A 24,624-nucleotide genomic window follows, 5' to 3' on the forward strand; every position below is an offset into this window, starting at 1 on the left:
TCGTAATAACCAAGTTCGACTGTAGTTTGAAGATATAGGTAGTTTTTTTTTCTTAGGAACCTCAATTTGCTGGTCCTTGGGCCAGGCTTCCTACAAAAATGTGTTTGAATCTACCTTGGTAGGTTTTCTGAAGTGTTTAAAAATTATGCATTTTCAATGACAAGAATTTCACATTCTCATTATTAATATTATACAACCATAATATAATATTATCGCCATAAATGAAAATTAAAAAAAAATATTTAATCAGTTTTGGAACTCTCATATTCGTATAGTTTTTGAACCTCCCGCCCTATACATTTGTATTAATGGCGTTTTGTAGGGAGTTGCTTCTGTCAAAACGAATCATTAAATGTGAATAAAAACAACAAACACCTTCGTCATGGGCACTCAGAAGCCCGGAGAGTGGGCCAACTCTCTGATTGCCCGATTCGAGGAGCAGGTCAGTGATACGCATAATCTTTAGTTTATATTTTCGACAAATTGCCGAGACTCGCATCTGTCACATTGTAAAATCAATAACGACTACCCTCGATTGTATGAATGAAAATGCCTGTTGCGACGATACGCACATCGCTATCCCATTCAGAATATTTATTTCATAAATGAAAAGGGCGGAATCGCCATCCTATTTCCACGATATAGCAAAACAATTGCAATCAATTGCACAAAGAACTGAACTTTTCGGTCTTTCCTCCGTAATTATTTCTCACATTTCAAAATATTATTTCTAGTTAAGAAATAATTATAACACAACATAAATAAATAGAATTGAACTTTTCTGTTTTACATTAACATTCCACGTAAAAATTATGAATTTATTTTTTCATTTTAATAATAATTTAATTCATTAATATTACAAAAGATAATCCAAGCAATCTTTTAGAGAAACCTCTATTATTTTGATAGATTGTTATTGATAGGACGTATATAGGTAGACAATACTAATACTTTTATTTAAATGATATACCATCAAATGGGTTAGTCTGTCTATCTGGTGTAATTCTGCACAGTGAAATTTATTTTCACATAAAACATAGTGCAATGTACTTACCTAATATTTTATTAATAATCTTGTAATTGATGCTGCGTTAGCCTTTTTTAATCTTGCAAATATAATACAATTTCACATTATTACCAAATATTTTCAATTTTGTGAATGCTTTGTATAAATTTGGAAATTCTTTAATTGTGCAAATTTTATCATTTTTCTCCAAATAATATAAAAGCTAAGCTGTTGGTTTTTTTACTCGCCTTTCTCTTATATGTCAGCATTCAAAAAGTATAAAAATATTTTCAAAAATATTTTGTTATTCGTAACAAAGATTTATATTCATCACAGTCACTTATAAATATAATAAATAATAGCAAATAAAATGAGTCACAATTTTTTATACCTAAGTAATGCTGACATTTCTTCATCAGACAGTGGTGAAGAGTGGAGGTAGGCTGCGCAGATCCGATATAAATAGAGTACACTAAACTTGTCAGTCACACATTTGTTTTCATTGAACTGTATTGGTTAGTTTTTTTTAAATTCAATTAAACCCTGTGTAGACCAAACCATAATAGATAAAAAATATTTTTCCATCCTTAAAATATCTAAAATTATGCCATTAAATCATGCAAAATTTCATAGCTAGAAGAATATTTTTTATCTATTATGGTTTGTTTTGGCAGGGTTTACTTAAATTTAAAAAACTAACTTTCTCCTATATATTATTATCCTAAGAAATTTTGGAAAATGCACCATATTTTTTATTTAAATACCATTTTGTTGATTGAGTCCAGAATCTACTTCAATTTGAATCCGGCACAAATCTGATAAAACTCGACACAATCACAGATAATATCATTTTTAAATCGCGTTTTATATCTGTCACCATACATTTTCGCATCTTGCCGTCCATCTACCGCAAATTGATTATAATGTCGCTTAATACTTTCTATATAATCAATATTTCACAAATCAGAATGATTATTCCACAAAACTATTGAAATCTGAAATCGCCACATTGGTGTACTATGAGATTTAACAAGAAATAAATGCGTATTTCCTTACTAATTACTACAAAACTATAATCTAAAACCACTTCACTGCCACTTATCTGTCAAACTAATAGACTAAGGAGTAATGATTGTCATTTGTTTTCTTTTGCAAACCGCCTATAATAAGTTCATTTGATCTGTCAGAATTCAAATTTAGAATTTGCAGGAATAATCGAAAAATGTGACATTTCTATTAGCATAATCAATTTCAATCAAAACATTTTATTGTAAGATGAGTTTTCTATTAATTAATAATCATAGAGAATTTTAATACTGCTATCAATAAATTGAATAATGTCAGACTAAATAAATAAGAAACTACATTATATAGGTATATAATACGTTTTTCTCAATATTATAGTAAGTATCACATACTATCATGATTCATTAACAATTAAAAGAAATGGATGTCAGCCACTTTCTCAACCAATTAGGTCCATACCATACAAATTGAAAAACAATATGTGTACTTGCCAGGGGTCTAGGACGATTTGGTACCGGACAACTGGACGCCACGGAATTCGAAAATAAATAGACGTTAGGTACTTATAGGTACTTTAAAAAAAATATTCAATATTATTATTTATACTTCAATGATTATATTATGATTTAATAGTTGGTGAGAATGTAAATATGCAGACGTAAACAATGATTTAATCGTGCATATATTTAAGTTCCAACAAAAAAGAGTTTTTTATTTAATATAAAGCCTTAGGCATGGTAATTCTCAATCCGCGATAAAGAATTCATTATGTTAAGAGTAAAATGAATTCAAACTACTAAGTAGTAGATAGAAACTGATTAAAATACCTCGTCTACACGTGTCTACGACAGTGCGGCGTCCAATTGTCCGGAGGCCAGTCGTCCCATTCCCCTTGCCAGAGCCAGGATTCGAACCTGGGACCCACGGCATGATAGTCCAACGCTTAAGCCGAGCGGCCACCATGGTAATTACGAGTATCTTAAAAGACATTATGAGAAATAGTTTTTACATTTTTTTCAATCTAATGGGATCTTCCCCTATTGAATAAATAAAACGTATTATAACGCAATAATCTAAATGTATGAAAAATTAGACTATCCTGTAGTGGCGATGTGTGGAGGTAGGGTGGATCCACCAGTACAGACTAAACGACTACAATTTACAGATGGTGTTGGTTAGTTTTTTAGAATTCAATTAAACCGTGGGAAAACTAAGCTATAATACGCATCTACCTATAAAATATTTAAAATTATGCCATTAAATCATACATCATTTTGGATATTTAATAGATCGAATAATATTGTTTAGTACTATTGTTTGGTTGAGGCAGGGTTTAACGAATTATAAAGAACTAACCAACAACTAATTCTTATTTGAGGCGCCGAGCGCCAAAGTAGCTCAAGCACCATTTAACAAAAGTGCTGCAAAATGGCCGACAAGTTTTCAGTGAATTTATTTTTTTAATTTTAAACATGAATGTTGAAATGGACAATTATTTTCTAAGCAAAGCAAATTAAAAAAAAATCAAAGTATTATTTGCAATAATATTTAATGAAAAATATTTATTGGATTCCAAAAAAAATGGTGTTTGAGAAGAAAAATGAAAAAAGGTGGCACTTGATACTTTTTTTGTTGCATAAGCTTCTGTGGCATTAACATTTTCAAACTCAAATAATGGCATTAATTTAAAAAAATAAATCATTTAAAAAAAATGTTTTAATGTAACGGTTTGGATAGCAATAAAAAAACATTTTGATATAAACAAATTTTATTATGCCAAATAAACACTGAAAAAATGGTCAAATTTGTTATGATTGTTACATGAGTTTGTTTGGCATAAAATTTGCCTTATAATATTAAACATGTTTTTGACATTATAGCGTTGATTTCAAAGCATTTGGATTGTTTTTTTTTGTAATAACCGTCTATATACCCAATATTATTGATAATACTAAATCAAATCGTTACTACAAACTGGCCAAAATAACAAAATCATTATTCAAATTTAACATCATCATTTTTTCTCAAGGATTCGGGTGATTTTTCAAATGCTTTTTTTAGTGTATATCAATCGTAATTGGATATAAAATAAGATGAAATTAGAAATAAGAGTTATTTTCCTTCATGGAAGTAAAAGTTTAGTGGACATAATTACTAAAATGACGTTAATAACCATATTTCAAAAGTAATCTAATATATTTTAAACAACAGCGTATGTGAAAGAAAAACGGATAAAACATGTTAAACTTACCGTGATTTTCCCCGTTTACAGGTTTAACACACATCGAAACTATTTTTCTAATCCGTCTTGAGCTCATTTTTAGTTTTGTTCACTGTTAAGAACGTATATTCAATAAGACAAATCTGACAGCTATTTTGGTCTCGCGCTCTCCATAGAATAATGGCGGATAAGCTTCTGTGGCGTGCCGACATAACGACCAAAACAATTATGCCACAGAAAATAAATCTCTATTGTAAAATATCTATAATTATTTGAGCGATAAGACTTTGTGGCATGATACATATCGATTTATAGAAAAAACCTACATTCAAATGTCAAAAATCGTAAAGTTGGCGCTTGAGCTCCTTTGGCACTCGGCGCCTCATTTGTTTTCTTGGTTCAACGAAAACAAATAAGAAGTATGAATGAAAAAGTGCAATATATAAACATATTAGGTATGTTCTATTAAAATGTCATTGGTAGCGATTGCCAGCTATTCTGCTAGGCCTATCGGTCTGTAGTGGTGTCAGAAATTATTGTGAAGGCCAGACTCTAGAATAGACTACGCATATGACCCCAAATTTATATTGGCAGTGACGACTTGGAAATCGTAAAGCTGACAAATCAGCGAAATGTTAAACTTTTTTTGAAGTTAAGCGCCCTCCACCGAAACCCGCCCCGCACCACACTCGGTCTTAATCGAGCGTATCGCGGGTTCCTACAATTGGTGATGTGAAGCATCTGAAACATTTGGACTGGGGGTGTCCTGTGAGAAGATGCCCAAGACTTAGGTTGCTACGCTTAAAGTGAGCTCTGACTGAGTTTATTTTAATGCAAAGTGCCAGGAAGAGAAAAGCACATGGAAATAATTACGAAAAGAAAATGTCTGAGGTGATTGAAAATCCATCCCGAAGGGAAAACTATGGCGCCGTCTATGCGCACTTCACAATTATATTAATATCCAACACCGCCAAGCCGTCTGCAAAACCTAGCGAGACAGACTGGCGGCCGCCAGCTGGCTCTGCTAATATATATCTGTACCTCAGAAGCAGATGGATGCAAGTGCCAAATACCCAATTGTTCAGGAGAGCCAAAAAACAATTTTTATTTTAAACGAATACTCATAACTTCTAAGAAAATATACATAGAATGATCATTATTTTTTTTTATTCTAATTCAATTAAAGTACTTCTGGAATATGTAAGAAAGGAATAAATATAATACAATTTTATATCAAAAAAAATAAAAATAAACAACGTAGTGTGGATTTCCATCCTTCTGCCTCTAAAGATATTTTGTTGATGTGGATTTGTATCTTATTTACCTAGCCAAAATAAAACAATTTATAAGTTAAAAAAAATTATTGGTATAAATATAACAAAGCAAAGCATTTTTTTTTTAAATTTTATTATGTCATCATCATCATCACCAGCCTGAATCTATTCACTGCTGGATGAAGGCCTCGCTAATATCCAAACTGATTCCACTTCTCTCGTTCCTGTGCGTTGTGTTGCCAAGATTTTCGGCCGAACTTTATCATTTCATCGATCCAGCGGCCTCTTTGCGGATGTTTTGTACCTCTTGGATACCACTGGATGACTAAATTTGTCCAACGATTGTCCTTTCTTCGAGCTATGTGCCCAACCCATTTCCATTTGAAGTTTTTAGAAAACTCTATCACATCATTAATCCTTGTCTGTTCCCTTATCCACTCATTCCTCTTTTTGTTCTTTTGCGTTATGCCTAGCATGCACCTTTCCATACCACGTTGTGCTACTCTAAGTTTCTTGATCTCTCTTTTACTTAGGGTCAATGTTTCACACACATGTGATTACGGGAAGTACACACTGGTTGAACACTTTGCACTTTAGGCACAGTGGGAGGTCATTTTTGAAGAAATTATTTAAGCGGCCAAAAGCACTCCAGCCTAGCTTTACTCTGCGAACAATTTCATCAAATATACATCCATATCTATAGACATTTGTTGTGCCAGATAGATGTAGTTTTTCACCTGTTCGAGCTGAATGCCATTGATGAGGATCTCTTTTTGGCCCGCAAAGCAGTTGAACATGACTTTCTTCTTTGACACATTTATTTTCAAGCCTACTTTGTTGCTTACTCCAGCGAGTTCCTGCATTCTGCTTTGGAGGTCTTCTGAGTCTTGCAAACTACTATTTATTGTCATCGGGAAAGCGCAGATGACTCACGTATACTCCATTTATGGGGACCCGTGTCATTCCAGTCAAGTTGCCTAAATAAGTCTTCAAGCGTAGCTGTAAATAGTTTAGGTGAGATTGTATCACCTTGTCGGACTCCTTTGCTGATAGGAAATGCGCGATGGTTTACGGAGATGTTGTTGCGCTACTGTATATATTATTGAAAATATTTATATAGCGCCCGGGGATTCCATGATTTCTGATTGTATCGAGTATTAAAAATTTCTTTATGGAATCAAACGCTTTCTCATAATCTATAAAACCCATGGATAGCGGCAGCTTGTATTCCTGTTACCGCTCTGATTTATCTGATGACTTGGATATGGTCCATAGTGCTGTATTCTCTTCTAAAGCTCGTTCTCTTTGCTGGTTCTCGTCTAGTTCATAGTGCAGACGGTTTGAGAGAATTTTATCTTAGTGGATTATTGGATTTGCATCCTTCTGCTTCTAAGGTAGGTATGGCATTTGCATCTTTATGCTATGCATATCTTGGACTAGGACTTCCATCTCTCTGCCTTTAATAAATAAAGCCTTTAGCATGACGATTCTTAAAAAAACTCACTTACCCAAAAATGGAGTTGCATCCGTCTGCCTCTGAGGTACAGATATTAATATACTACGAGGGTGGGTCAATAATTCCTTAGAAAAAAGCATTAAAACAGTTTTTATTTTTGTATTTTTTTTTATTTCTCAACATAATCTCCTTGGAGCTCAATACACTTGGTTAGACGTTTCTCAATTTTTTTTAAACCGTCAGAAAAATAAGTTTTCGGAAGGTCCTCAAAATAAGCATTTGTCCGATCGATGACTTCTTCATTTGAAAAAAACGTTGTCCACTTAGCCATTTTTTTAAGTTTGGGAAAAGGAAAAAGTCACTGGGGGCTAAATCTGGCGAATACGGTGAGTGGTCGACCAATTCGAACTTCAATTCTTCAATTTTAGCCATTGATCGTAAACATGTGTGAACACGGGCATTGTCCTGATGAAAGAGGATTTTTTTCCTGTTTAAATGAGGCTGTTTTTCTTCAATTTTGTTTTTTAGCTGGTCCAATAAAGATGCATAATAATCCCCTGTTATTGTTTTTCCTTTTTCCAAATAGTCAACGAAAATAATTCCACCTGCATCCCAAAATACAGTAGCCATAACCTTACCAGCTGATTTTACGGTTTTCGCCTTCTTTGGACATGGTACGCCTTTCGCAATCCACTGCTTTGACTGTTCTTTCGTCTCGGGAGTATAGTGGTGTATCCATGTTTCATCTACAGTCACAAAGCGACGAAAAAATTCATCCGGATTGCGTTGCATGAGCGACAACAGGGCTTTAGAGGCCACCACCGTATTGCGTTTATTGTCGACTGTGAGCAAACGCGGCACCCATCTTGCAGAAATTTTTTTCATGCCCAATTTGTCATGTAAAATAGAAATGACGCTACCTTTTGAGATCCCTGTAACCTCAATTATCTCACTCAACTTTAATCTTCGGTCACTTAACACCATATCGTGGATTTTATTGATCATTTCTGGTGTAGTCACCTCTACAGGACGTCCTGAGCGTGGTTCATCCTTTGTTGATGTACGACCACGTTTAAATTCATTTAACCAGTAATAAATAGTTGCAAGTGAAGGAGCAGATGTGCCGTGAACTAAATCCAACTCATTTTTTATTTCCTTTGCTGTTAACCCTTTTATATTAAAATGTTTAATAACAGCTCTAAACTCAATTTTCTCCATTTTTGTAAACAAGCAAATTTTTTTTTTAAATGTACGAGAAACACACAACAACCCGACCAATCTGATTGAAACTTCGCAGCATACTGAATCGGTAGTGCCGCTGCATGGAAACAAACCGCTTACAGTACTAGTCGCGCCACCTGTCGGCTTTTCTAAGGACTTATTGACCCACCCTCGTATCATAAATCGTCTGGTGTTCAAATTTAGAACTATACTCATCATAGTATAAAAAATATTGGATGATATGTCAAATAATATTAACATGTGGCGCCCTCACTCAGTGGACAACTTATACTGGTGGATCTATAACATCATTTGTCATTTTGTATTCATGAAAACAGATAAGTTTAACTACAGAGTTTAGTGTGCACTATTTACATCGGATTTCTCCACCCTTTGTCACTGTTGTCAGATCAGGATAGTATTTTGAATATATTTCAAATACAAAATAAAATAAATAATGGTCGGCACAATCTTCAAAATGTATGAATACTAACTACTGTGAAACACCAGGTAACATTGCCTGGTTACATGTAAATTGTACATATGTATTACATTTCACCGTAGCACAGTTCGCAGTGAGCTTTCTTATCGGAAAGAGATGACCGTATACTATATGGACATCTCTATTTTCATAGTCGATTTTGGCAAAATTCATGAATTCAAGAATGAAAACCTAGCCTAACCCAACCTAACAAATAATCCAGTATATTGGCTATTTTCAAAATTTGTTTGCCGCTGACTTCCTGTAAAGCAACAAGAACCGTGTTTTATTTAGACATGAATTTTATCTGTCTATACGACCCAAAGAGGTTGGATCGTCTTTAAGTAATATACGACCATAATAAAGTGATGAATATAGATATTTTATCATTGATACAAGTTTAAAGCATTTATACTGAAGGCAATTTCACCTCATCATAACTACTAGAACTTTACACTTCGATGACATATTTGGATTTTTGTAAATGTTTGTAGAATGCCATGGTGTAATAAATGTAGACTATAGGTAATTAGGGACCACCTAAATATCGTTTTATTAATATTAATACACTTGAAAGCAAGATTATCCGGACTAATAGTGGGGAGACGCGACATGGATAATCCGGACTATGATTATTTCTTTTTAAAATACTAAACATTATACATTTTTAAAACAGACAATTATTTTAACATGTTTAATACTTATTTTTTATTAAGAAAATCTGTGATTTCGGTTTGTTTACAGGAATCTTTTAATGATTTTCTAATATCAGTTGGAATTTTCCTAAGAGTTATTATATCGTATACACCGTATCGTGCACGGATTATCCGCAAACGAATAATCGGGAGTTTACTGTATTTCCTAATCATTGTACGTGTAATAATAGGTTAAATGTTAATTGTACGTGAAACATTTCACCGTGGCACAGTTCGCCGTGAGCTTTCTTATCGGAAAGAAATGACCGTATACTATACGGTCTCCAATTTTATTAGATTTAATATAAACCTTAATTCAATTTTCATAGCTGATTTTGACAAAATTCATGAATTCAAGAATGAAAACCTAATCTAACATAACCTAACAAATAATCCAGTATATTGACTATTTTCAAAATTTGTTTGCTGCTGGCTTCCTGTAAAGTGTAAACCGACAAGAACCGTGTTTTATTCAGATGTGAATTTTATGTCACTACTATACGACCCAAAGAGGTTGGACGGTTTGTTATATACGACCATATATTTCCGATACAACATTTCACAGTGAAGTGTGATACGGCGAACTGCATACATACAAGTTTCCGGACACTGTAATAATATGACCAATAAAACAATCTTTCAATCGAAACATGACATAACAAAAATACAAGAAACATAAATTTATCAATAAATCCATTTGACAGTAATCTTCGTTAGGTTAGGTTAGGCTCTGGGTAAGATGTTCATAATATGTATTTTGGCTTTAGCCAATTAAAGTATTCTTGCCCTTTTATGCAAGTGAAAATGGCTAAATCTTTAAAACAAAGATTTATATACATCATAAAACAAAATAAAAATACATGACCTCTTGGTGGTTAATAACAAACAAAGTGAATCATTTTTAAAATATAAAATTTATCTCTCACTTGGTATTCACCACAGAAAGATAAATATCAATAATCTAAAGTAGGGTGGCGACTTTTAACATACTGCCATGTTTTAAATTCAATCCGCCAATTTTCCTTGTATTAATTTTGCTCCAGGCTCCTGATTAACGATTAATTGTTTTTCCAGTTGCCATGTCGAACGGGGCCGCAGAATACGCACTCGCGCATCAACGAGGAGCAGTGCAAAGCGTGCCTCATTCAGATCAGCCGACATCGCTTCTCACTCGTCATCTCTGGCCTCACCAAGATCCTGCAGAGGGTCAACGAGCTGGTAAGCTACGGATTTTGCTTAACGATCTCGAAGAAACTCCTTCTTTTATACAGATAAACTTTTTACCAGATAAACAACCGAGATGGCCATTATTTTGACGGCAGTGGAGTTTATCAGACCTTTATTTTAATTAAATATGATTATTAGCCATTCACTCAACCCGTGTGTCCATCTTTTCGATACAAACACACTGCTGACGGCACAGCTGTTGTGTTCTCATTAGGGGGCCATTAGATATAATTATGTGGTGAAGTAGTTTGACACGGTTGAATCTGCTACCCACGAATTTCCAGCTGAATCTATTGGATGGCGGCCAATCTGTGTTTTAATTGCAGTTCCAGCCGGCATGCGGCACCAATCTGAACAGGCCTCACACATCGGAGATTGAGAAGTCATACTATGAGAGCCTCATCATCGTGCTGGATACGCTGGAGAAGTGTCTCAGCTCACAGCCCAAGGACACCACCAAATTCGATGAGGCCATGAATGTTAAACTACTCCTTCGAGAGATCTGTCAATTTATTGGTAATTTTTCAACATACCTTAGTCATCACACATTCGAATAGTAATTATTGTCATGTAAAAATTCTGGAATTTGGACGTTTTTATTGTCTTTCCGCATTTGCAAACTCAGTTTCATGATTATTTAAAACGCCATTGTTAAAATGAACTAAAATTTAATTAGTACTCTCATGTTTATGTGTAATTGCATTGCATGCATGTACGATATGATTATGTAGTAATTTACAATTGTTAGAATATCTCTTAACAGCATGTGTAATCAATAACATATTACAAGAAAATCAGCACGCTGTTGATGTATGCAGTGACAAGCAACAACGTGAAAAGATGCCTTTACCCAAGCATACGCATGATGTTGGACGTTCAAGATTTTATCAATGTTTCCATATGCTCACCTAATGCAGAAATTCACATATCCACCCCCCACAGTATGATGCCACAGTTATTTTAAACCAATAAAGATCTCTTCATATAATAGTTCGGCAGTCTTGGGTAACTGCTCCGGAGACAACAATAATTGTTGATGTTTCATATCCAAACGTAGGGCCTCATGATACGCCCATTAAGATTGGGTGTGGTGCGGGGAGGTTTGGTTTGGATTGGTCTATGTTTGTGTTATTCACTCACCAACCTAGCTAACATGTGCGCCAGCTTTCCTACCCATGACATTTTTCTCTTCTGAGGTTTATTAAGTATAGTAAGAAGTTTTTAGGACAATGGCGCAAGCTGAGAGATTACCCTGTTCCTTAAGTGGTATAAATGTTTATTATTTTTGTTCACAGACGTACCTAACGATAATCAAAATGTCCTGATGCTGAAGCAGTTGGCGAGTAAAGTTCTTTTTGCTTTGAGTCTCAACTTCTTCAATGCAGTTTTCAATAGAATATCAGCTAGATTACAGGTAAGGTATACCATTTATCAATTGGGTTAGCATTTACTAGGTACAGTTCCATTTTAAACTATATTAAATACTACAGGAGATGGCTATTTCTGTTGTAACAACATTATCAAGACTACAAAAATAAACGACTTGTCTATGCTTAAATATAACTCTCATAGAATGAGACGGGTCTTTCTCCCTCTTTTTGGGACCATTCAAGAATAATACTTACTCAATGAGTTTAATAATCACTAGACTTTTTGAGAGATGGGAGTTTCATTCTTCCTAGACATTACAACAAAAATGCAACTCCAAAATTAGTTCAATTAAATAGGCTATTGGAAAATGTGTCCAATTTATTTAATTAGAGGTCATCGGTAAATGACATCACACAACTTTGGGTATTTCCTCCCCCCGCCACACTCTTCTCATTAAAAATCTTTTATTCTCAGAAAAAAAATGGTGTACTTATATGAGTCGCTTATGCTGCGATTGCGTTATGATCACATCGTGTGCTGTCACATGCTGGTACGGCGACAAATTTAGTCTGATTTCATCATTCCGCAGAATATTTTGAATGATCACTATCTCTATAAATTCAATTATGGAGAGTGCCAACTCTAATTTATTAGTATTTTGAATTACTATTCATTATTCATGATAATTTAAATTAATTTTAACAGTTTCTACATGTGCGTACGATAAAATTACTTGCGATATTGCATTCATAGATGATATTTTGAACAGAATCCAACCTGCAGACCATAGATAATTGACGTAAACACCAGACATAGATAATAATTTAAAAATCCGTAGAAAATAAAAACAAAGCGCGCACGTTTTGCCGTGAGTCAAAAATGTCTAGGCATGCAGAACAAAACGTTCATTGAGTCTTGCGGTTGCAGCGCGGTGCGCGTGAGGTGACCTCATTGTTGTTCTGGCAATTTCGGCAATGTTCGTTTGTTTAAAGGTTCAAAATGTGCTATAGGATGGAAGCATCAGTCTGATAACATTTTAAATACCAATAAAAACGACATTACACACTTTTTTCCATAACGGCAGCTTACTCTGACAGCACATGTGATGATAATGTATTTGAAGCATTAGTCCCCAAAGCAGCTCTGGCCGATTTTTCAATAAAATTAATTATAAAAATAGTTTTGAATGTACATAGCTGCCATATCGATAGATCTATCAGCTTATCCATGTGAAAGTTTTAAATTCTGCCTTGTTAATTGTTAGTGTTATATCGCCAAGATGCAAGCGAGTCCAAACTGAAAATAGACAATTTTCGTTCATAAGGGCGTCTCCAGAGCGCAGCGAAAAATTCAAACCTCATTGAGGTAAATGTCATCGGTTTGATCAATGCTTTTCATGATTTACAATTTTAAAGCCATGTCATTCATGGGAGATTTCAATTCATTAAAAACTTATCGATAAATTATCTAAGAGTTAAACAAAATTTCATTGACTATTAAATTGATTTCATTCAATCAAAATATTATAACGGATATACTCATGTACCTATGTTCGAAAAATAGCAATGCTATCATATTTATTCCCCACAAAATACTTGCCATAATGAAATATCAAATATTGTAAATTACATCATGGCTTTTGTGCGACAGGAAAAGAGGATGTGCCTGTGGTTAAGGGGTTTTGTGGTCGGGGATATATGGAGGTTATTGCCGATATGAACATAACAATATTGCATTACGTACAAGCATTGGAATGCACGGCAGTAAATAAACAATTTTAAATGGAAGCACACCAACTGGCAGTTGCTGGTTACAATCGAATAACTTCATTTGAATATAGTTAAATTTGTTATTTAACACATTGAATTCTATGACACTACTTCTAAGAAAATGGTAATACATTGAATATATTAAAAGGATGTGATATTTATGGGTTAGGTGTTCTGCTAAAATACCATTTAAATATGTCGAAACTTCTAAAACCTAACAAACAAATGCGGTTCTAAAACTGATCTTGTTTATTTATATAGTGTCAAAGAACATTGTTGTTTTTGTGCATTATAATCGTAGTGTAAATAAATTATTGCAGTGACCAATTAATAATTAATCGTAACTGCTGCTTATAGTTGGGCTATGGCCGTATAGTGAAATGTGTTTCGTTGAAATGGATTTGACGCTGTTTGAAAATAAACCCGCTGGATTTATCCACTATTGAAAATTAGTCTCATTTTTAACAGGTTTTTTTAAGCGATTTTAGTTCTGAAAATCACATAAGCTCATGCGCTCTTTAGTGAGTAATCTAACTTTGCCAGTGAAAAAAATCTACTTTTGAAAATTACCTCCTGCATATAATACAGTATATTTACAGAACAGATTAATAAATATAATTCTGATAGGCTATATCCCACTACAGTACATTTTGACGTAGGGTTTTGAATGTGTGAGTGTCCTACAAAAATGAACCATGCATTATAGACGTGCAATAATGTGTGTTGCAACCTTCAATACACCAATATTAGTTATATATATAATTGAGTGCATAAACTAAAAGCAGTTGTCAGTATTTGACGTATGACGTATTCTTGACACGTGTTTAATTTTATCCTTCCACATCGAGATCAGTTGCCTGCTTCTCCATACCCGTTAGGTATTTCAGTTCCCATTATTTCTAAGTTCCCTGAGTATATTGTACATTCAAGCAGATATAGTAATATATTTTGTTTAAATTTCAATCAGAATTGAATCTCGCATGTTCTGAATAAACGAAATACTGTAGTGAATTTACTTTCTGCGTACAATATACCAGTGGCGAAGGGTGGAGGTAGGCTGTTAAGATTCGCTGTAAATAGTGCACACTAAACTTTGTTAGTCATATGTATTTGTTTTTATTGAACTAAGACTACAATTTACAGATCGTGTTAGTTATTTTTTTTAAATCAATTAAACCCTGCCTAAACGAAACCATAATAGTTTTGGTCTAATTTGGGCGATACGACAAAATTGTGCACACTTTTCCATTCATAGTTATTTGTTTTCGTTGGATTAAAAATACATATTACACATATTATGGGCTCATTTTTTTATTTCATTAAGCCCTGCCCAAACCAAACTATAATAAATAAAAAATATTATTCTATCTATAAAATATTCAAAGTTATGTATGATTTAACTGCATAATTTTAGATATTTTATAGATATACATGTATTTTTTGACTTATTATCTATTATGGCTTGGTTTCTCAGGGTTTAATTGAATTTTAAAAACTAACCAACATTTTCTGTAAATTGTAGTCTTATTTCAATGAAAATAAATATGTATGTCTGAAAAAGTTTAATGTGCACTATTTATGGCGAATCTTAACAGCCTACCTCCACCCTTCGCCACTGCAATATACTTATCTATTTTGACAGATGCCACGCGCGTTTCTCAAGTCTGCCATTACCTAGTTGGTTGTGATGGCACTTTATGTAAGTTAGATTAATTTAACGGTGACATCTCAGCATTTCTGGCCCTTGGTGATGGTCGACTAATAATTATATCGACTTAAATATATCTTTTTAATTTTTTTTTAAATCACATTTATACATAATTACTTCTACCACCGGACAGTGTTGCCATCTTTTTCTATGGTGATTATAGTACAAACGTGTAAAAATTATATTATTTCTGAAAAAACTATAGTAAAGGAACATTTTTTCATGTAAAATTTTAGTATTTTACGTTTTTTGTGAAATCTAAATTATTATATTGTACTATAATTATAGTACGGTTGGCAACACTGCCGCCAGTTCACAATTTACAATTTCTTCGTTTAATTTATCATATCTACATTATTCGGGAATGGATAAAAAGAAAATACTGATGTAACTCATTCAATGGGCTGTAAACTCGAAATATTTAAATTAATAAAGCAGCTCCCCCTTCTGTATTATTTGAAACAATAGAGAAGTTGTTCTGTAAAATCATGATGATCATTGATTTTCTTCGGTAAATATACAGTATGCCGTATAATTCTTGTGATCAGTTTTTTGAGACCTAAAGATGAATTAGAACCAACAACCAACTAACTATTGGTTTTAGGCAATTTTTCAGTTAATTTTCGCTGACTGGAAAAGTCACGATATGGTATACTATATAACAGTGGCGAAGGGTGGAGGTAGGCAGTTAAGATCCGCCATAAATAGTGCACATTGAAGTTTGTCAGTCATACGTATTTGTTTTCATTGAAATAAGACTACAATTTACAGATTGGTGTTGGTTAGTTTAAAATAAACCCTGCGAAAACTGCTATATAATATATCCTTTCTTCAATATCACAGTAAGTACGTAATAACTTTTCGAATAAGTTTGTAATTCTATCTGTGCGTGTGATTATTGTTAATGTGGTAAATTGTCCAGGTATGATTACTGTCACATACTGTCCTAATTTTATTGATCATTTGCCTTGATAATATTATGTAATATAATTCTTAATTTCATAAATTATATTGAGTCATGAAATAATGGGTATATTAAAGATTGGTTAAATTTATATATCGGCTATCTTCTATCTATATTGTTTTTGGTAATCAGTATTTCAATGTAGTCAATTTTGTTAATGTGTTTTCAGGAACTTTCCGCATCTTCAGAGGAGAATCCGGATTATTCAGACATTGAGCTGATACAGTACATCAATGTGGATGTTGTTCGGCTCACGAGGCTTTTCACTGGTAAGAATGTCACAATACAAGCAAACGTTTGGTTTCTTTAACAGTTTTAACTGTGATTTCTCGATGAAAAGACATTGTATTAATTTAAAAAAATAAAAAAATATTTATTTCATATTATGTTTATTTTTCTCCCTAGAAACAATCCAAAAATTCCGTCTCCTGAAGAAGTCGGCGCACCAGGTGATAGCCGGTTCCCTGGAGCGGGCGGTGTGGAACTGGATGGACACGTACCCGCAGGAGTTTGCCGAGGTGCAGCGGAGGCCCAGCGAGGAGTTGGCCAAGTGTTGCGACACTCTCTTCGACATGCTGCAGGATGGTTTCGGCGATAACAAGAAGTCCAGGAATGGCGTTTGGCCCCTGCAGATCATGCTGCTCATATTGAGTCCTGTAAGAGAAATACTATCTTTGCTACGACCGAACAATCCAGTACCCACTCGAATAAAAGTTTCATGAAAATTGAGTACTTATGCCAATTTGAGGTTTCTTTTGGTGTGCCAAAAACAGGCATATATTTTGATTTTGCCTCGTTTATTTGTAAGTTCATTCTTTTAGCTGATGCTACTACTACCAAGTATATCCTTTTCCGCGCCGATTCTGACATCTTCCTAATCTAGGCCAGTCTTTCATATCACGACATTCAGCCATTGAACACAGAGGTTGTGTAACCAAGAGCTCTCTACCTACATCTCAGCTACCCTATATTGTTCTCTGCATTATAAGTTAGTTTCTCATTGCGGGAAATATGGATGAAGTAACTTTTTTGCGTTTGACGGTATAAAATATATGACATAAGATTCGATAGTTTAGGCAAGAAATAAAGAGTTGGAGGACAGCGAACGAGATAAGGCACACTGTTAACGATAGTGGCCATAGACAACTCTGATGGCACATTCCCTCAACGTCCAGTTTTCAACTCTGTAGACTAATACGAATATAATGTAACATCAGATATGCCTCCATCAGATGCCCAGGCTTATGTTTTGATGGAAGAAAATAATATGTTTAATTTCTTGCCATCTCATGGGCACTGGTCTTCCTAGAGTCTGCAACATAATCTACATTAATGAAGTTTTCTTAATACCCCGTTTTACACGTGCATGGATTTACTGCTGTATATTTACGGCCATAATAAAAAAATGCACTTGTAAACACGTATTATCGTGCAAATTGCAGGATTCTATGCATGGATTAAAAAAGTTCTGAAGCTTCTAAATTTTCATGCGATAATTGGACTGTACGATATCTGCACCTGCGCAATAGAATGATAGTGGTGAACCTGCCGGTAAAAAAACGAACTGCACCGTGCAGAGACTCATTTTAAGGTTAACCGATTTTCATGACCTGTCAAATAGTACCGTACAATGACAACACGTCTCGCTTACTCTTGAAGAATGAGATTAGTGAGACAGTCACCACTTTTACAAACAGTTATTATCGCGATAGTTTAAAATACACACTATTGAAGCAAGTAAATCGATGCACGTGGACAGGCACTATAAAGCATTAATGCTGTAAAGAATTTTCTTAATACAGCTTTTTATGTTTATTACAATAATTCAACGGCTCTCGCGGTGCGGTGCAATACAGCACTGGCTTTCCATTCGGGAGCCCCAGGTTCAAGCCCGGTGAGGACACAATATATTTATGTGATTTTCTCAAAGCCTGGGTGTTTGCGATTGTTCAAATTACTAACAACCACCTTTTACGAAAAAGGAAGGGCATGGTTAATAATAAAAAAATTACAATAATTCTCCCGCATTTATTATGAATTGTCTCGTCTAAATTATTTTATATTAACCTAATATTCATGTTTATAATATTTCTACTTTGAGATTGAAAGCACACCATATAAAGATAGTAATTATAATATGTGTATGTAGAATTAAATCCATGTTTTGACCGATATTACAGGTATTCTTTTTTATATACAGAAAGTCCTAGAAGAAATAGTAAATGCTGATAGCGGAGCTCCTTGTAGTCCAAGACATAGCAAGAAGAAACATTTCATAGATTCTGTGAAACGTGGCTTGGGTAAATAATAACATTTTTTTGTCTATGATATTCAAAAATGGAAAATTACTTTTTTAATTGCTGTCATTTTTTTATTTGATATTCTTTAGTTTGACAGTTTATTAATTGTTTTGCCGCCTAAATCTTTGAATGAGCATTTTTGTCATTTCAGTGTTATACTATACTTTAGTAACAAGTAGAAAAACTTGCTATAAAAAAGTAAATTACTATCTTCTCTCCTAAGTAGAGAATATAAAATTATGCCAACACAGAGGAGCAGATTATAATATTAAACAATTTATTGAAACAAATCTTTTGGTCATCCCTCGGTGCTGCATGTCGTTGGTAGATCACCATTCTGTCAAGCCATGTGTGCGCGGGTTCGATCACTTGTCTGACAAAAATTACATATTGTTTTTTCAATGTGTGATAGATCCAGAGCAAAGAGCCAATGAGTTAAGCGAATGGTTAATAAATATTTCACTTAAAAACCCGTCCGCAATTAAAATAAATCACCATGAGATTATTATTATTACCCATTACGTTTGTTAAATATTATTGTCTTAAAATAGTATTATTTCATATTTATGAAATACCTACTAAGACAGTTTCGTTACACAATTTTATCTAATGATCTTAAGGAGTCATCCATTTTTAACATCACGTCCTAATGGGTAGAGGGGGTTGATACAGTGTGACATCATGAAATCAACAAAATATAATGATAAATACTGAAATTGATCATTTTCAACAAGTGGGGGGTTAAAAATGTGACACATGTAAATTATCTTGTAACCAAATGTGATAATGGGAGGAGAGTAGCTAATGTCATGTATGGACGACCCCATAGACATTGCAAGAGATGCACGTAAAGTTTTCCAATCCACACCTTGTTTCTGTTATTGTCGTGAAAGTGGACATACCATTACACGTTCATAATAGTAATTGTGTTGTTATTTTTTTTTTAACAATATGTTATTGTTTTTCCACCGAGAAATAACAGGGAAGAAAATTTGTAACTGTTGGTATAAATATGAAATATTAATTAGAATTCTATGTATCTAAGTATTACCTATATCCATTTTCTCAGAATTGGCTATAAGTAGTTGATAAGTCACTAATGACGGCACCAGATTAGTGATTTTTGGCAGTGAAACGTTGTCACATTGAGCCATTACATTGTGGACTCTATAACCATGGAAGTAAATGTATAAACAATAATTTCAAAAAAAGGTGAATATCACTTAAAAGAATCACAATTCTGGCATTGGCGTAATTAGAGTCATTATCTACTAAAAATCCATTCCGATCCTGATGCAATAATTTCTGATAATTCGTTTCATTAAACAGGTCCTCACACAAATTCAAAACAGATGACGGAAGCAGCAGTTGTGACATGTGTCAAACTGTGCAAAGCGTCAACCTACATCAACATATCAGACTCCAGTAACGTTACTTTCACACTTGTTCAAAGTGTTATTAACGATCTTAAGGTGAGTGGTTTTTTGAGATTCTCATTCCATTTTGATTTGGGTAAAATATAGAGTAAAAAAACCTCATTAATTTGAAATCGACAGGACCGAAAACTGAAAAAAAATATATGTTTTCCTTTCCATCAGTGCTAAATTTTCATTTGTCATTAATCCATTACGTCAAGATACCAAAAAAAGAAGTTTTTCGGTGAACCGTACATCCACAGAACTTAATGAGTTCGTCGATCCAGCAGATTTTAGGCCATCTCTGTAGTTGTTTAGTGCCCTTTAAACCCCCAAACGACATGTCCATTTCATCTGCTTGGCGATCTCTACCACACCGTATACTCTTGTCTGCCTTCTTATCCATTGGTTTCCTTTCTAGTCCTTTCGTATTATGTTCAACTTTCACTTTTAACATTAAATTTGTTTCTGGGCGTGTTTTTTCTTCTTCCTCGCTATCTTCACTGCCATCCTCATTTTCCAAGATCATAACTTCATCTGATATTTCACTCTCAGTCATGGTGTGATATTCAGGGTCACCTTCATCTACTTCTAACCATTATAAACTTATTGAATGGACTAATAAATGCATCCATTCACTTTGAGTAAACAAATTAAACTGCTGTGCAGTTGTATGACTTAGTGGCCAGCGTTGCAAATGATCATCACGCACAGAACATTGTTTACAAGCGCTGACACTGAGATTTAAACATGTATAACATTAGCAGAATTTTTTGACAATTTTCACATTTGACCGGATATTTTTGTCCGTTATATCCGAAGTCTGTTATATCGAGATCCGTTATATCGAGGTTCTACTATACTATTGTTAACCAAAAATTTATTTATCTATATTAAAGCATTGATCTAATAAGAATCCGGAAAGGATATTTAATAATGGTCTTTAATTTGACAGGCTTTGCTGTTCAACCCGTCGAAACCGTACCCGCGAGGCCAGTCGTACTACTCGTACAGCGACATCGACCTTATGATCGACTGCTTCGTGTCGTGCTTCCGAATAATGCCGCACAACAATGAGGCCCTCAAAGTGTGCCTCAACCTCAACAGCCCCATCGCTTATCATTATATCATCGTATCGTCTTTACTTAGGTGAGTTTATCGTCCTACATGAGATCCTGACTGTATCGTGTCAAAAGACAAGATGGATGCTGTTATGTTCATTTTTTAATATAACTAAATTTGATACCGCTGGCAACCCCGATTATTATCTATGGTCACGTCGATAGAGCGAACGCGATTAGACAGATGTCGCTATTCGAATATCCGGCTGCAACGGAGGTCGCGAGGTGTGAGAGAAGCAACTTGGCTTTCTGATTCTGCCTGCCGTGTAGTACAGTCGTTCTCTGTTTGGATTTACCCAACATTAATCATGGACGTCACTTAATGGAGCACGATGCAGCCGCCGTGTCAAAGGACTCTGATCGTTCCAATTTGGGTATTTTAAAACTATTATTTGATTCACCATTCTTCCACTGTTTCTTTTCAAACTTAGCTGCTTGTATTTAAAGTTAGTATTTCATATTTCAGTATCGAGCCGCGTAATAACTTTTTAATGTATTATTAAATTATTGTCTTTGCGATAATATAGTTTCTGTCAAGTATATAAATCGCTCTTTTATTTATTGCTCCCAATTCTATATTCACACTGTTAAATATTTATTATCTTTCACGGTCTTAAGATCGTGTGGCGTCCAGAAATTTATTATGTACATCTTACATACACAACTGTAAATTTAATTAGAAACAAGGAGATTACACGGCAGAAGCAATCTTGCAATCCATGGTTTAAGATGTTCATAATAAAGTTCTGGACGCCACACGATCTTAAGACCGTGAAAGATAATAAATATTTAACAGTGTGGAATAAAGAATTGGGAACAATAAATAAAAGAGCGATTTATATACTTGACAGAAACTATATTATCGTAAAAACAAGAATTTAGAAATACATTAAAAAGTTATTACGCGGCTCGATACTGAAATATGAAATACTAACTTTAAATACAAGCAGCTAAGTTTGAAAAGAAACAATGGAAGAATGGTGAATCAAATAAAAGTTTTAAAATACCCAAATTGGAACGATCAGAGTCCTTTGACACGAAGGCTGCATCGTGCTCCGTTAAGTGACGCCATGATTAATGTTGGGTAAATCCAAACGGAGCATGACTGTACTAGACGGCAGGCAGAATCAGAAAGCCAAGTTGCTACTCTCACACCTCGCGACCTCCGTTGCAGTCGGATATTCCATCAGCGACATCTGTCTAATCGCGTACGCTCTATCGACGTGACCATAGATAATAATCGGGGTTGCCAGCGGTATCAAATTTAGTCATGTTAAAAAATGAACATAACAATGCGTAACGCTATATATCTATGCCTCAAAAAAACTTGAATTATCCCCCGTCTCTTCTTCAAACAGACTGAATCCATACATCCTTTAAAATTGCTCATTACATTTATAAAATGTATCTATCACTTCGCGAATGTTTGTTTTTCTCCCACTCCAATGAAATTATTATGCTCGCTCAACAAAAAACGTTTTAGTCAAGAGAATTTTGCTAGAGTGGGGGAAGAACAAACATTTACTCGCTCGGTCTAAATGCGACTTCAAGCAGTGTCCACATTGGCAACAAGTTGCTGGCAACCTCATTAAATTTCGATTAAAATAATTTATGGTCATATAAATTATGCTAATTATCATGAAATTTAATCAGGTTGCCAGCAACTTGTTGCCAATGTGGACACGGCATAAGATGCCGTCGATTATAAGATGCGTCTGAATTCAGAGATACCAAAATAGGAAAATGCATGCATCTTATAATCGATGCAATATGATATTTCTAATGTAGAGATTTGATTATAGAAGTTTGAACGTATAGCTGAGACAAGTTTATTTTTTATAACAATCTTTCAAGTAGGTAACTAAATTGGTAAAGCATTAGCTGGAATCCGATGGATGCGGGCTCGAGTTCTGCCCACCACCATATTTTTTTTCTAATAGGTATATTTCTTAGGTGTTTCAGAATTTTGTATGTTCAATAAAGAATGTTGCATTCTTAAATTTTGTGAATTCGTTGAATACAAAAAAATCAAATTTATAACAAGAAGAGCAAGTAGTTAACACAAAAATCTGTAGAAATCAGGACACACCGGCTAGGAATCAAAGTATTCATCTATTATTGGTACCTTCATTCATACCACAAAAGCTGGTCATCAATATTAATGAAATGCTTCAATCGCATGACTATTAGTTAATTTCATCATAATTATGTAGGTGCAGGTAGACCAATTGGCCAGAATCCGATTGACTGTTTTTTTTCTAACATGTGTGCTTCTGAGGTGTTTCCAAATTATGTATAACAATCTAGTATGTTTATTTATTAGGATAATAACACAGCCCCGGTTAAGCTGGTGGCCTCAGGTGGAATTACTGTACAGCAGATCTGCCGAACTCCGAGCAATGTTTACCGACACTCTCAACAAAGCTACACAGGTATTCATTGCTAGTAATATGCAATAGTGAACTGAATTCAGAAGTTTTGACATTGTTTAATAAAACATTTATTTTTCCAGGGTTACATAGCGCATACACCTCTCAGAATGATCCTGAACTCCTCCCTCACTCTGAAGTCTAAAGATCTCCAATCAAAGACGAATAAGTCTGAAGAGATTCCGGTGTATAGGAATGTCTTGCTGAGCTTGGTTAAACTGATCCACGCCGATCCCATGCTCATGCTAAATGTAAGTAATTATTTTTATTGTTTAATTAATCATTGGATAAGATATTATGTAAAGATATTTAAGCTAAATCTATTGATGTAAGCCAGTGTGCTATGCAACTAATGACATTATTTCATTATTGTGCAGTTAGTTTCATGTATACCCAAGCTGTCACTAGACAATGTACGATGTTGATGCATAAGGGCATATCCAATAGCGTAATAGAAATGAAATCTCATTGTAATATGCAAGTATAGCTGAAAAAATGATTCAAATAACATGTCCTTTTGCGTTGCAGAACCATTTATAGCAATCTTCTTACTTACTTAACCTTTTAGAAGCCCAGCTGAAAGTACTTGGTATACTCTCCAGGGCCCAGGAATTAAATATATTATAAAAAAATTAAAATATCAGTGAAAAGTAAAATTTCATCCACTTACATAATATATGAGACCTCAATTTAAGTTCGGCGAAAAAGTTTTTCATACACAATTTCGTGAAAATGTCAAAAATAAAATTTTATAGTATTTTTGTAAAATGTCAACATATAATATGAATACGTGTATTAATTAAGGCGCTAAGTACCAAAAACATAAAAACTGACATTTTTACAGAAAAATGTTCTACATACCAACGCCAATAACTTCAACTATAGTCTAAGTGCCTCAAGCAAGTTAAAAAAATACAGCAAAATAATTAAACCTGTCGAC

At 34.2% G+C, this 24,624-nt stretch overlaps 1 protein-coding gene across 1 annotated transcript in view; it reads left to right on the plus strand.

Moving 5' to 3' along the window:
• The first annotated feature begins 291 nt into the window (after positions 1-291).
• Nf1 (neurofibromin 1) overlaps positions 292-24,624 on the plus strand; it is a 70,740-nt gene continuing 46,407 nt past the window's right edge. The window contains exons 1-11 of the mRNA XM_085956406.1: positions 292-442; positions 10,455-10,598; positions 10,934-11,123; positions 11,903-12,021; positions 16,589-16,688; positions 16,825-17,075; positions 18,620-18,719; positions 20,049-20,191; positions 21,090-21,283; positions 23,579-23,687; positions 23,768-23,935. Coding sequence (XP_085812532.1) covers positions 383-442; positions 10,455-10,598; positions 10,934-11,123; positions 11,903-12,021; positions 16,589-16,688; positions 16,825-17,075; positions 18,620-18,719; positions 20,049-20,191; positions 21,090-21,283; positions 23,579-23,687; positions 23,768-23,935 — 1,578 coding nt within the window. The 5' untranslated portion in view covers positions 292-382. The remainder of the gene's footprint in view (positions 443-10,454; positions 10,599-10,933; positions 11,124-11,902; positions 12,022-16,588; positions 16,689-16,824; positions 17,076-18,619; positions 18,720-20,048; positions 20,192-21,089; positions 21,284-23,578; positions 23,688-23,767; positions 23,936-24,624) is intronic.

This window comes from Rhyacophila brunnea, unplaced genomic scaffold (genome assembly GCF_057557595.1).
Source record: "Rhyacophila brunnea isolate RB1 unplaced genomic scaffold, BYU_Rbru_1.0 scaffold_6, whole genome shotgun sequence".
In the NCBI taxonomy this organism is placed as follows: domain Eukaryota; kingdom Metazoa; phylum Arthropoda; class Insecta; order Trichoptera; family Rhyacophilidae; genus Rhyacophila; species Rhyacophila brunnea.